Here is a 15,583-nt window from a genome sequence, read left to right on the forward strand (position 1 = left end):
GGCTTTTAATTTGAAAGAGTTACAGGAAGTGTTAAGTTGTGTCCTGAGCCCAAATAAATGGAAGGCCGATGGAAAATCTGTGTAAAGTTTGGCAGAGGGGGTTTATGGTCTGGGCTTGTTTTTCAGGAGTTTTGCTCTGCCCTTTAGTTCCAGTTAAAGGAACTGTTAATACTTCAGCTACCAAGAAACTTTGTACAACTTCATGCTCGCAACTTTGTGCAGCTCAGGTGGTAGAGCAGGTCACCTACTAACTGGAAGGTTGGTGGTTCAATCCCAGTCTGCTTGCCAAATATCCTTAGGCAAGATACTAACCCCAGGTTGCTCTCCGATGCAGCCATCGGAGTGTATTTAGTATTTATTTAGTATTTATTTATTTATTGTCATTGTCAAGAACAATGAAATTGCGTTTGGGGCTTCCATACAACCCAAAAATGTGTGTGTGAATGTGTATGTATGAATGGTAGTTAGATAGCACTTAGAAAAGTGAATGGGTGTGGTGAATGAACAAGTTGTATAAAGCGCTTTGAGTACTCAGAGTAGAAAAGCGCTATATAAGAACCAGTTCATTTACCATTTACTATCAATCAGATCAGAGAATGCAAACCAGGCCATCTCAGTGAACATCAGCATCTGATCTCATAAATGCACTTCTAAAAGACTGGTCATCTTAAACTCTTCTCCAACTCTTCCCAGAAGAGTTGGAGCTGTCATAGCTGCAAATGGTTGGCCGACATTAAGAATGGGATTTTAGTCAAGTTCATATGTGTGGGAAAGCTGAGCGAATACTTTTGGCACTGGTGTGCTGCTTGTTGTTCAAAGAATTTAGCAATCTAACATTTATTTCTGATCTATTTTAAGAGGGGTCACAGCTTAATACTGCCTTAACAGTATCATGCAGTGACTTTACCTGAGGAAACAAGTAAATTTACTTAAAGAGGACCTAATATGCTCCTTTCCACCTCTGTTTTTTTTCCTGAACTCTGCGAAAGTGGCTTTGTGCGATTCCCACTTCAAAATAACCCCTATTAATCTTATAGTGCTGCAACCTTTCGATTAATCCACTGTCTGAAATAAACAGCTTCTCTCCCTTTAAGCCAACTTTTGTCTGCAAACAGAAGGTTTGAACAGTTTGTGAGAAATACCAAACCTGCCTCTGTGAGCTTCTTAAGGATGTGAAATTATGGACACATTGAAAAGGGTTTTGACAATTGAATCAAGACACATAAGCCAGATTATTTAAAGTCCTGCATAAATTTAGGACTTAAGATAAAATGCTGTTCACTATATTCGTTAAGAGGCTTTGTTGCTATCTGCGTTGTGTGCACTGATGGATGATTGCTTCATCGTGGTAAAGCCATTTTTGTTCATTCAGCTGTGTTCAGCATTCACCTATTCATCTGAAAAGTTTCACCCTAATGGTGGATTTAAAAAATATTCTCAAGGTGTTAAACATGTTCGAAATAACCAACTTTAAAAAATTCTAAAGTGTAGTTTCCAAAATATTCTACCATATAGATAAGCTTTAAAATCAACATTACAAGCCTTATAGCTAAACCTTTACGTCCTTCATCTCTTCAGAGCTGATTTTTATTGTTTCTCTTTTCACAGGAACGCGAGCTGTTGGGCCGGATCTCCGAGTTGCAGGAGGAGGTGACGAGGAGGAAGAACCACATCGCTCAGCTGGACCACCAAATCCACACGCTCAACGAGAACATCAGCACCCTGACTAAAGAGCTGGAGCTGAAGGGCAAGGAGGTGCTCAAGATCCGCAGTGAAGCCAATCAGCAGATCCGGTATGACTCAGTGTTCATTGTGTAGCACTGAAGTGAAAACCTGCGGTCAAACTTTACTTCACAGGGAGGAAAAACGCGTTTTCTCAACACGTTCACAGCAAATTGGTTTCGTCTACCGCTCCAGAGTCTAACTAAACATTGTTTTCTTTTTGTCAACATTAAGTTACTGTTTGCTGCATTTACATTAGACTGCTTAATCCTCTACCTTTGTGACTGATCTCCTCTGAATATGCCTCTTTTTTTCTTTTGTATCATGTTTCTGTGTGGCCGAAGAATGAATCGTTAAACTTGCACTTTGAACAGTTCTCACACACATGCACGTCCAAATATCTCAAAAACACAGAAAAGAAAAAAACAAAACTGCATCTTCACAGTGAAGCTTATCCTTTACTGTAACCTAGCAACCAAACTGCTGAATATTTTAGAGCGATGGTTGTTTGAGTGCCTTATTTTTCTTTCTTTTTGTGTCCGTTTTTGGCAGTAAGCAGTTACAGTGCACGGTTCAGATTCCATTTAGAATCTTCTGTTGAATCAATTTTGAGTTTGACTTTTAAAAATGAGGAATTTAGGTTTTGGTTGAAGCACAATCTGCAGAGCTGAGCGTGAAAGCAAAGCTGGCATGTGTTCACAATATTCATAATCAGTCTTAGAAGCTTGACATTTATGTTATGTGGGTTGGCATTTATTCATATTGTGGTTTTCTAGTCTTTCTTAGTACTCAAACCACTTCAGGCACATTCATTAATACACCCACATATAACATACCTCGGACGCACAGACCTAGAGACCAGTCGAGTGTTTGCTGGATGTTGTAATGTGAAATCAATCACAAAGTTGATTTGGTCATTAGCTGTCTGCTGTGGTTACTGGTGGTTAGCATGGATGCCAACTACTAGCAGAAAGTTAGGTTTACCTTCGAAGAAAAAGTTAGATCTTACCACCGCAACTGACATGTGACAGTTGCCATTAAACCCCGAAGAAGAAGAAGCAGTGTCCGGTATCGCAGCTGTGTTCAAATTCTGGAAGCGCATCCTCCTGTGCCTGCATTTGTAGGCCGATTATGTTACAGCGACACGACGAAGACTGTCCAAATTCTAAGACTCCGACAAATGCGGCCAACAAATGTGCCCTTCCCCAGATTTGAAGGATTGGTTGCTTCGGGGCCCAACCTATCCCAGAATTCATAGCACGGCCCTGCTCAGTTTCCAACAGTGGCGGCAAATGTTTATTTTCTGGGTCACAAAATAAACGTTTAACATATTTTCGGGCGAGTATGTAGCTGTGTAAACTTGAAATATCTGCTCAGTTTATCAAGAAACCGCATATTTTCAAAAGCGCTCCGACGTTTTCGGAGACGTCTGTTACCCACCAGCTTGATAGCGAGCCGGGGTTCAAGGCTTACTAGAGCCAGCGAGAACACCGGACTCCCGGCAAATCGTTTTCAAACTCACCGTCGTCTTTTGCTACTCAGGTTAAACATATATAAGTCACTTAGATAACTTAAAAATGTTATTGTTTGGCTTTTTTTAGTATTTTATTTGTTCCTGAGTAAATCGGTTTGGCTGAGATTAAAGTTATAGTTTTTACACAGCTGAATAAACGTCAAGCAGACAGCTGATTATCAGAAGTGTGAGATGCTCGAGAATTTACTCCGGTGTCCCGTTATATTTTAGATAGCAAGGAGCAGACGGCTGAGTTTATTAAATTCCACGGAAACAATCTGCAAATTTCATTTACATTTAATAAACTATCATCTTGTCTTCATTTTTAGTTAGCACATACCTTAAACACTTAAAGCTGTAAGCTAATGATAGTTATATAAGAGCAGTTGCATGCTGGTGCAATAAGCTGTACGTTTTACGTCCAATGGATGCATGATCTGATTAGTCGACTAATTGCAAAAATAATCGGTGACTAGTCGACTATCAAAATAATCGTTTGTGGCAGCCCTAGTCTCTAGGCATGTGTGGCTGGATCCTGACCTAACATGTTTGGTTTTGCTCTATGACAGAAAGTTAGAGCACACAGGAAACCCTGCAAGTACAGGGAGAACATGCTGGACAGGGAAATGTCCAGGGTAGACCTGAACCGCCATCCTGCCTATTAATGTTTTCTGTTATGATGTGTTTGCACATTCTGCACATTTCGTAATGAATACATCTTTTGGTTAAATCTGCTTTATTTGAGGGCAATACCCGTTTTTGAAGTTTGGGGAAAGCCAAGCTAGATGTTGCTTTCTTCATGCTAATCTGAACTAACTGCAATTTTCAACTTCATAAGTAAGCAATAGAATGTCCTAATATACATATTAAAGAAGTAAATAAGCATATTTCCTAAAATGCTGATCTAGACTTTTAGCTCAGAGCAGTAAACAGCAACATTAAACAGTTTGTTTCTTGGGGAAAAAACTACAAACGTCACATCTTATTTCTTTAATCCATGCAAAAAAAACCATCTGAGATGATGCTGAATGTGGCATTTAAAGCAAAAAAAAAAAGAAGAAAAGCTGCCTTCCTGAAAATGTCACACTATTCCTTTAAAAACATTAGCACCACACTGTCAGTGACATTTCAGGATAGCTTTGGCGTGTACACGCTGTCGCCTAGAACACACAAAAACGCCCGCAGTGGGCCTGTCATCGGCACATGTGTCTGAATTTGAATTCTCTTATTATATTTGGATGACGATAGTTTCTGCAATCCCTCTCTGTTCGAGCCTGAGTGATGAAAATACACCAAAAGATAAAAGGGAGGAAAGAAAAGCCCGAAAGAAGCAAATCCGTCTCTTTAGTCTGCCTCTGTCTCTCGACCAGTGTCAGGAGCCCATTGATTAGAAGACATGTAGATTATTTTGGGTAATGCAAAATGTGGGCTATAATCGTGTTGTCCCTGCGGCATGGCATGAATTTTTAAAGTGCTATATGAGTAATGTGGTCCGGCTACTCATTAGCATCCATCACACTGTATTTTTAAATGCGCCCGTGGTGCATTATTATTATCTGTTAATTTGTGTGCCGCTTGCCTTTATATATGCACGTCATCGCTCTCTGCTGTCAGACCCATGCGCAGCACATTTCTTCTCCTGTTACGTAACGCCCCGTCTGAATCCTGGTCACGGGGATAAAAATAGACTGATAAATAAATAAAGAGGAAGCAGAGAGCGGGAGATGAGACGTGCGCCCCTCGGGGAGAGTTGGCCCAGTCAGAATGAGAGGCAGACGAGCATCCATGTTTCTCCCTCCATCGTCCTCCTCGCTTTCATCAACTCGTTTTGTTTTGTTTTTTTATTCCCCTCATTTCATTATCCTCTTTTATCATCCTGCCCCTTGTCCAGGTCTTCAAATATTGCTGTGCACATGTTTTGCAGTATTTTTTTATTAAATATTCATACATGTCAGTTTCATTATGATTTTAAATTAATTATGTGTTTGTCATGAAATTATGTTCTAGGAATTCATTCCGTGCATCCGTCTCTGGATTTTCTTATCTCACTAACATTTCCCTGGAGCAATCCATTATGTTTTGCCCGTCCTGGGAGAAAAATACAAAGCGAGAGAGAGAGTCTGCAGGACCTGATTAAGTCTTAAAGTGCAACCTCATATATTAAAGAGTAAAAATAAATCTATTACCTCTGAGTTACAGCAAACAGCACTTTATCCCAGAGCTTAAATTGTGATCAAGCAAAGTGAAACATGATGTGATGTGAAACATGGGATATACTTAATATTTTTGTTAATTAAAAGTGAACAGTGCGATATAATGCAATTATAATTAATTGTTTTTTCGGTCATTATCATGATTCTTTTAATTGGCAACAGCTCTGAGGTGCTGTAGGGGCGCACCGATCTGATATTTGGGTTGGGTTTGAGTCAAAAAGCGGAATCACGTTAGACGGAGCTAAAATATTGCAAGTAATTCTGTGTTTTTCATCACCGTTGGTGAGACTAAGCATCTATAATACCATTTAAAAAGTATCTGCGCTCTACCCTTCTTGGCACGTTTTCATGCTTCAGATCATCAAAGAAAATGTCTGTTTGTTCGGGTTATCTTTGTCTAATATTAAGACTTGTTTGATGATCTGAGACATGTAAGTGTTGACAAATATGCCAAAAAAACCTACAAAAACAGGAAGAGACAGTTACTTCCTCAGTGTGCTGTATCCCTGTAGACCAGAAACCAGAACTGTGTATGAGTTTAACACCTGCCACCCAGTCAGCATTGGCAGAATCCTCCTATTCCTCCTATTTAGGTCATGGTTATTTGATGTTTATGGTGATGGTGGGCCAGTGGTTAGCACTCTCGAGCCACAGTATCTCTGGCACATCCCACCCGGACACTAAACATAGCCAGTGCAAACCCAAGTTATCAATACTGAGAGACAAGAAAACCACAAGTGCACTTATCTACATCCTATGTCTGCCAGCAAACAGCTAAACTTGTCTTGAACCTCTGCTGTGGCCACAGGATGTTGGCTCTTATGATTCAAAGGTCGACTGTTGATTCACTGTTTGCTGTTTCTACTACTGGCAAGTTTTCATACACCAGAAAATACTCTCTATTAAAATCGAATCCATGGAACACAACTGATAGTGGGAATTAAGTTAAGGTAAAATAATTTCAGAAGTTGCCAGAAAGTCCTGCAAAGCTGAAGCGGCTCCAGCTGCTCCTTAATGGCATCAGCAAGATTGTCCTTCATTTCTGATTGTCTGTAGCTTCAGGAGAATCCCGGCTGATGGGTTTTATATTTTAAATAGTACAAATGCAGATTTGGCTCCGTTCACATCGCCCGGTGCAAATTTGTGTCAGTTTGTCTCATTGCATAGACTCTGTGTGTACGAAGGCAGTGTGAAAACTTCATCTCACATTTGGTGTGATGGCAGTATTTTAGTGAGTTGGACACTGCATGCAAAAAAATCTTAAATGCTATTTCAAATTGTCGGCTGACTCTTCTTCTCGTTCCTCAGGGCTCATGAGCAGGAGCTGACAAAGAGACACGAGCGGGAGCTAGCCGAGCTGAGCGCCGTCCACAGCAGGGAGACGCAGAACATGCTGTCAGATTTCAACAAAGCCCAGGAACTGCTCAAAGACAAGATCTCCGCCCTTCAGATACTGTATGTACACATTTTAAAAACTATATGCCTTTAAACAGCTGTACAGCTGCAGACGAGTAACACTTAACAGATTCTGAGTGCAGGTCAGCCTATTCATCGTAGATGATGTCATTCTGCGTTGCCAGGGTCAAGTGCGAGCATTAAAGTATATCCCACTATATCCTAATAAACAGACTGGGTGTCTCTGGGGAAAATAACAGTAGAGGCAACAGTCAGATCTCTTCTACAGATTTAACTTTGTTTTTTAGACAAATGCTCTTTTTCACATTTGGGGAGTCTTTAAAAAAAAAATGTGGGTTTCCTGTTTGTTCATGCAGTGCAGTCACTACTTCATAATGAGACACTTAAAGCATAGACTTCCTTTATTCCTTTTTGGCCAGGTGGAATGGAGTATAAAGTGCAACGAGTTTTTTTCTTCCCAGCCAATCACATTGTGCGTGTCATAAATTTTAAATCACTGCGCTGAGCACAACAGTGCGTAACGAAACTGCCTAACCGTAAGCGGCGGCACCATGAGAGATTTACTGCAAGCTTCAAGCAATGAGTGCACCTGCAATATTTACCTGTGCTGCAGTCATCTGGAAATAATGTATTCAGTCTCCAAAACACAAACAGATCACAAAAAGAAATGATAATCCATGAATCAAAGGCTGGCAAAATAGAAACACAAACGCCAGCACAGTATAGCGCTCCGGATTACACGTGTAGAAGCTGTAATGTGCCTTTATCCACACTCTCACACTCTCACATCTGTATATGGAATCAATTTAATTAAGGAACAACGCCCAGACCTGTCTTGGAAGTATGAGACAGCTGATTCTAAATTAATGAAACTGTCATATAACAATGGATCTGTGCTGCCTGCACCATCAGCACGTCTTCTTCACACAGACAGTAAATGTAAAGTCTGCTCTCTTCATCTAAACATCACTGTACATGAGCTGTTCAGTCCAAAAATAGAAACCTTCTATATATCTCCAGTGTCACCAGTATCCTACCTGGAGTTTAAGGCTGAAGTCCAACTACACAAACAAACTTTTTTTTTTTTTTACACAAAAAAATCATGACATGTCAACGCCATCAAATGTACTATTTCAAACATCCAAAAAAAACACTTCCAAACTGTAAATCCCAAATATATTGAATCCTTTACGTATACTCAGCATGGTCTGTGTGTTGCTAGTGCCCCTGATATTAAATTATATTAAATTCCATCAATTTAGTAGGCATGAAAGATTTTTGTACAAAAAAGAAGATGTTTCCTACTATATTTTATGAACATAAAGAGTACATCATCTGGGTCTTGAAGTGCCACCCATGTGGACCTACATATGCACTTAGCCAGTCCAATCAATGTGAAATCTATTCATGAAAAGCTCCAGGCCGTGTCTCAGATCCTGGTCTTCCATGCTAACATTGGCTGTTTTAATTCACCAGCTGAACTTTGCCACGATATCATCCACAGCAAATCAGATCTAGACCTGTTCACCTTGACTCAATCAAGTGGTGTTTTGACTCTCCTTTTTCAGTGGTTTTGGAGTCGTGACCATATTTGCACCTTTAAATGTTAAAGAGACTGGTACATATTTAGGTATTCTGCTTAAATTGAGCATTCAAAACAAAGCTACTTAGTGCTAAGTAAGAGACAAGCTAAGTAGACCATATTATTTCTCAGACACTATTAATTGTATGAAAAATGTTCCAAAAGGCTCCAACACCACAAACAGTCAAAAGGTTAAGATCAGTGAGCTTAATAAGTACCCCCCACCCCCCACCCCCATGGGACTTTTAACACACGAGTCTATGGGAATTAACTCCACTGGAGGAAGTCCTTTAAACCTGACATGAGCAAATTAACCCAAAAGCAATTTTAGTCCTACAGTGAATCATTCCTGTAATAAAATACAACTTGTAATCATTTCTAATCTATAAATTATATTGTATGGTGAGTGTCAAGGGTTAACATCACACTGCTGCAGCTTTTCTGTTCTCCAATGTGAAACTGAAGAACTTCAGAGGGTGATTCACCACCAGATTCAACCCTGAAAAACTGCAACTTCATCCAATTGAAGTCTCATAACATGAGGCATTCAGCTAAACTCTTTATACACTGAATAAAGTTGAGAATTCAAGCATGGTGATAAAACAAAAAGAAATGTAAATTATTGCCTCCTTTAAAGCATAAGTCCTCTGAGTCCTTAAGTATGCTGTAAATTAGAAGTTACTCAGTCGAAGAACTCTGAGCACAGATCAGAGTTGATGTATAGATGTGGATCAAAGACATTTAGACCGCCAAGAATTGATGAAAGGGGTTAAAGGACCTCATTAGTGGTAGGAAATGTATGCGTGTGGGGGTTTTTTTATTACTGCAGATGAAGAGGGAGAGTTGTATTACTGATGACATGCAGTGAAGATACTGTAGGCAAGAGAGGTCAAGTGAGATGTTGGGTGAATTGTAAGTGATGAATGTATGTATAGGAGGAAAATAAAAAAGGAGGCTGAGGGGATGTGAGGAAGATAGATAACAGAGACTGAGATGTGGTATAAAAGCTGAAAGAGAAAACTGGAGAAGATGTTTAGAAGAGTGGGTGTAAAAATAAGGTGAATTTTAAGGTAATCTTCCTGTTGGTGGGCGATCTGTGATGTCAAAGCATGAAGGAAAGAGATGAAACCGAATCTGTGAAGAGAAAGCAACACTGATAAAAAACAGGGAGATGAAAAATGAAAATTCATACGGAGACATGCTGTGTGTGTGTGTGTGTGTGTGTGTGTGTGTGTGTGTGTGTGTGTGTGTGTGTGTGTGTGTGTGTGTGTGTCCAGAGACCATCAGGAAACATGTAGCGAGCTAGCTCTACCCTTTAGAGTTGACCTCCTTTTACTCAGATTCTGCTGAGAGCACAGCGCCACCTGCTGGGTCACAGATGAACAGTGTGAATTCACCCGAATCACCCTGAATGGGCAGTTCTTGCATCCACCCTTCAACATTATCTTGCATAACACACTGCACCCTTTTCCTGTAATCCAACAGTATCTGAACGCATGTGAAGCGTTACAGCAGCTGTCTGACATTTATCTCTTTTGTTACAGCGCAAGTCTGAATGCATGATGTCACATTGACAGATAGGCACATATAAGATAGTAAAAGAAATGATTGCTTTGACCTGCACAGCAACAACATGAGGAAAAAATAAGGTTGGCATTTCAGGCTCTTTCACAGACCCCCTTTGTGCCTTCAGAATTGCCTCAGTGCTTCATGGCATAGATCCAGCAGGATGCTGAAAACAGTCCTGAGAGATCTGAGTCCATATTGACATGATGGGATTGTACAGTTGCTGCTGGTTTGTCTGCTGAAGAAATCAGGGGAAAAAAACAGTTTGAGATGATTTGTGACATGGTGTGTTATCCTGTTGGAAGCAGCCATCAGAAGATGGGTACACTATGGTTATAGTGGGATGACCAAATATTCCCGTTAAGCTGTGAAATTTAAACAATGTTCACTTGGTATTCATTGATACAAGGCAGGCAGGATCCATGCTTTCATATTGTTTATGCCATCCAAATGTTGTAGCAGAAATCGAGACTCAACAGACCAGGCAAGTTTTCTGTTCTTAGCTGACAGGAGTGCCACCCAGTCTGGGTGTAACGAGTGGTTGTTTGAGTTACTTTTACCTTCCTATCAAGCTAGAAGCATTCTGCTCATTGTCTTCTGACCTCTGACACCAACAAAGCATCTTCATCCAAAGAACTGCCGCTCACTGGATATTTTGTCTTTTTCAGACCATTCACTGCAAACCCTAGAGATGGTTGTATGGGAAAATCCCAGCAGATCAGCGCTTTCTGAAATACCAACAACCATGCCACAAACTCAAATCACCTTTCTTCCTCATTATGATGCTCAGTTTGAACTTTAGGTTGAACTGAAAATGTGTACATGTCTAAATGCATTGAGTTGCTGCCATGTGATTGGCTGATTTGACGTTTTTGTTAACAAGCAATTGAACAGGTGTGCAGGTGTAACAAAGTGGCCAGCGAGTGTACAACAATTCTGAAAATCAAGCTTTTCCCACATTTTTTTGGTCAGTATTGAGATCACAATTATTTAACTTTGGGGGAAAAAGTGCATTCATTCGAGAAAAAAAACATGTCTTACGAATTAAGTGTTTCCATGAACTAAACCTGCCACAGTCTCATGTGGCAAAAATTAAAGCAAGAAGTTAAGATCTTCTTAGTTTCTCTTTTATTTAAGATTAAATAATAGTTAATCAAAAACTTAAAAATGATGCCACAAAAGTGTTTTAGAAAATAATCCCATCTCAAGGCTTGACTTTAGTTGCATCACATTTCAGTGTCAGTTTTTTTGTGGTTTCTGCCTGTTGTTTTTTCTGATCCTAGAGATTAATGTGTTGAAATTTGTGATCAGTGGTTGTGTGTTGAGTTCAAATAAACTTTTTAGATTTTTTTTTCTTTCTGAATTACACTCATTTTAGTCCATTTAAATCTATCTGAAATCAGACCCAGCCTTGCTTCTTAATGAACCCTTACCAAAGAGAAAAAACATGAAACCATCTACATCATTATCAGGGCACAAGGTTTGTAGTCCATGCAGGAAATTTAGGTTACAGATGTATTCTAGGCTGTTTTTTGTTTTTTGTTATTATGGTAAGAATTTTACTTTAATAAAGTCAGGAAAACTTCCTGATTTGCTGTCTTCACTCAAGTCCCTAAAGATGCATTTCTAGGGCTTTCCTCTTAGATAATCCACTTTCTGTCATCTAATTAAGTACAGCATAGATTTATCTTAACAAGCTGTGTCCCTTCCTAATTAATCACTGTGATGATGCGACAGCTTTACCCTCCCTCTAAATATCCCCTGAAATTGCTGCACTGTTTAGTTTTCATGAATATTTCAGTGTTTTGCTCTCTGCCTGTGCACCTTGTTGCTCGGTCCTCTGGGAGTTTAAAAGCTCGCCTGCGGGGTTTTTGTTTTTATGAAGTTAGGATTTTTCAGTTTGTAGTCATGTCTGCAGTCGTATTAGCAGCCTTCCAGCTGAGGTCGTACATCATGACTGGAAAAATTCACAAAGGGAGGGGACTCAATTCCAGGACACCAGGAAGAAGAGTACAATCTAGATCTTTAGTCCAAAACTTAGGTCCAAAGTAGTAGTATTGCAAAGACTATGTAAAGTTACAGAGTGTTATCTGCTGAGATGCATAATGTGTAAAAGTTGCCAACACTCTGCTGACTCAAACACTGCAGCGCTCCAAATCTTCTCTGGGATTAACATCAGCATAAAAACTGTATGCCAGGAGCTTCATGGCATGGTTTCCATGGATGAGCAGATCATGTAGATGTAATATGTAAGTGGCCCTGCACTTTTGTCCACATACTGTATATACTGGGGACTGACTTGTTAAATAAACACAGGTAGTGTATTTAAAAAAAAAAGAAAGAAAGAAAAGATTACTAAATAAAAATGAGACCAAAAGAATCCAGAACCATGATAGCGGCACCATAAGCATAATTACTGTCTAACACTTCAACACCAGTTCTCAAATTAACACATATTAAACTGTATGTAAATATCGCAGAGGTTTTGCTTTCTGCAACATTAGCAATGCAATATTGAAAAAGACTCCAAGGATCCTGCAGAAAACCCCCTGCAAGTCTCAAAACACCAATTTCTTCTCAAAGAGAAAACAAATTTTGTTGCTGCACGACCAAACAAATCAAACTGCTCCTTTAAAGATCAAGCTGTCTCTGGCTGCCATAGATAAAACTCTGCCTCCTATAAAGTCTTTATAGAGAAAATATCAAGCATACAGTATGAAAGCTGCTTAATGTGACCTTTTGGATCTTTCCTTCATTTCTCTTTTAGCCTTCTTTTCTATTTTTAACGTTTTCTTTGATGAGTGCTTCTTTATATCTCCATATTCTATCATAAATGCACAGTGAGTTTTCGAAATGACTCTTCAGTTTCTCATTCATTTTTCTCACGACATTTTTGTATTTGTATGTCTTGGTGTATATTATTGTACTTACAAAGTTTAAACCAACTAGGGAAAAATGTTCACTTAATGAGTAGTTTGTGTCTGCAACCACACAGCTGAAACTATTCAGAGTTAACACTGTGCACATGGACCAGTGCAACAACATGAGTGGGTCATGCATTTGTTCGTTCAGCTGCTGATGTGGTGTGAGTAGCATGAATGTGGTGTGTCAACAGCGGCTATGAGAGAAAAGGTCAAGACATGATAAGAAGGTGGCAAAGATAACAGAAACCCTCCTGACCATTTCTCATTTCTGTTTTTGGGACATTTGAAATCCTGAAACCTCAGACTCTTGCTGAGAGATTCTAAGTCATCATCTTATCACAGACTTCACCTTCACCAAGAAGATGAAGCACCTCCAGAAAATCCACATGAACACAGTGTTGCAGGTTTGCTGGTGACATATTGGAGCAGTCGTGGCTGTCCAGCGTCTCTTATCAGCTTAACCATGCAGCGGATTTTCTCCCTGCAGGTTGTCATGATGTTTTGTGTGTGTGTGTTTGTCCGTAAGCTGGAAACCGTCTGTCCGTGTGATCTGAAACAAATCTGAAAATGAGATAAATGCCACTGGTGGCACAGCGCTCCCTTGCTTTTCCTGTGGGTGTGACTGAGGGTCCTTCTGCTCAGCGAAGGGTTGCTGATGCTGTGGTACTCGGGCACAAAAATAGCTGGTCACTAAACACTTGGCCTCAGTGTGCTCCTGCTCAGAGGAAGAGCTGTTTTAGCACCAACTCAGTCTGCTTGAACACAGATATATATATATAGATAGATAGATAGATAGATAGATAGATAGATAGATAGATAGATAGATAGATAGATAGATAATCAGTTATTAACAGTAAAAAAGGATCCAACTTGAATTTTTCTTAAATAAAGATTAGCACAATAACATCAGCTATATTTTGCCTAACAAAAAAGAAAAAGGCGAGCATAGACGTGACCCTATGAGGCCCACATATCTCTAAAGACGTTGTTAATTAGCTAAGACAAAGCAAAGCAAAGCAAGTTTCATATCTCATTGAATACAACTTGACTTTAATTTTTTAAATGATAATTACTATTAAAGCCAAAAAAAGGGTGTGCTGTAGGGTGAGGTTATGTCCTTTCTCTGCCCCTTGCTCGTAGCATCCAGTTTCAAAACACAAAGACTGCAACAGCCTCAAGCTCCTTTCCTTCATATTTTTACTTTCGTGTTCAGAATTTACTCTAGATCCCTAAAGTGATTATTGCACTTGAACAATACAAAGCAGCAACCAGAATTTAGTTTGGTTCATACTGTAGATATTCTCCTACTTGAGCAGCAGAAAATGTTTGGCAAACAGGAAAAAAAATGATGAATCGCCTGTCTGATAAACTCAAAAGTACCAGCACAACAGCAGAGCTAATATCTGACGAAAGTGCAGATCAGCTTTTATCAGCATCACTTGGATGAGCTCCACTGGCTGTTCCACTCCAATGCCAGATTTTCTTTGGAGTGACTGCAATTTATCTAGAAGAGAAGCTGGCCTAAAGAAAGCAATCACTACTGCCATTTTATTTTTTTATTTTTTTGTTATGTTAAATACTTAAAAGCTCAAATTTAGCTGTTAAAAGATGGGTGCTTGATTTATTTTCCTCCAACCCATCAATATATAAAATGTGAAGCTTACTAAAATGAAAAAAATCATGTTATGAAAAATGGACTGAAGAGACTCATAACCTGAGTTAACTCAGAAGACACCTCATGAGGTTCTTGAAACAGTCCAAAATGCAAAAGCCACAACACAACAGACCTGAGTCTGAATATATGAGGGTATAAGACAGACGCTGGGACAAAGACTAATTTAAGAACTATAAACAATGGGAAGACGCCACTGACTGTATAGAAAAGGGGCAATTAGGAGGAGGGAAAACACCTGGGAAACAAGGACAGCTGAAACTGATCAAGAACAATAAACAACGAAAATAAAAGACAAAAAACAAGAGACAACAGAGTACTAAACTGAAACTGGAGGTAGCGCACGGGGGGGACAGAGATGTAGACTTAACAAGAAAGAAAAGGACATGGGGGAGTCTAAAACCAATTAAGTATATTTGGTACTCAGCATGTAAACACAATATAAAAAAAAAAGACTAAAAACCCTAAAAAATAACCTGAAATACAAAATTTTAAGAACTATAAACAAGATACAGGAGAAAAATCCAGGGAAATTTGTACTGTGTTAGTGTAACAAGTTTTTAAGTTCACTGTCAAATAATAATAAAAAGTATTACCAAAACTAGAAACATGCTTGCAGCTAAACATGAAAAGAAGTCGTGTTTGATCAAAAAGACCTGTTTTCATTTCCTAAAACGCCTCACATAAAAGTTTCTGTAACTGAGCTTTGATGGTTTCATTTTCCTGTTATTGTTTCTTTTGCTTAAGTTCTTTTTTCTTTCTTTCCTAATTTAAATTTATGAGGGTGTCATGTAGGGCTGCTCAATTAATCGAATTTTAATCTCGATTACGATCTGGGCTTTCAACGATCATTAAAAATGACTGAGCCGATTATTAGCCCCTCCCTCGTGCTTTACTCTCGCGCTGCTCCGTGTGGCAAATCGAGCGCACCTCTCTGCATTTCGAACACGTGTCACAACAATTACCAGAGGGAAG

General features: G+C 39.3%; 1 protein-coding gene across 4 annotated transcripts in view; it reads left to right on the top strand.

The window, feature by feature from the left end:
* Positions 1-15,583, top strand: part of fam184ab (family with sequence similarity 184 member Ab) — a 220,904-nt gene that overhangs the window by 182,794 nt on the left and 22,527 nt on the right. For all 4 annotated transcript variants that reach the window (XM_080882220.1, XM_080882223.1, XM_080882221.1 and 1 more), the window contains 2 exons: positions 1,609-1,793; positions 6,757-6,903. In XM_080882220.1, the coding sequence (XP_080738346.1) occupies positions 1,609-1,793; positions 6,757-6,903 (332 nt within the window). The remainder of the gene's footprint in view (positions 1-1,608; positions 1,794-6,756; positions 6,904-15,583) is intronic.

This window comes from Rhamphochromis sp. 'chilingali' (assembly GCF_963969265.1).
Source record: "Rhamphochromis sp. 'chilingali' genome assembly, chromosome: 5".
NCBI lineage: Eukaryota > Metazoa > Chordata > Actinopteri > Cichliformes > Cichlidae > Rhamphochromis > Rhamphochromis sp. 'chilingali'.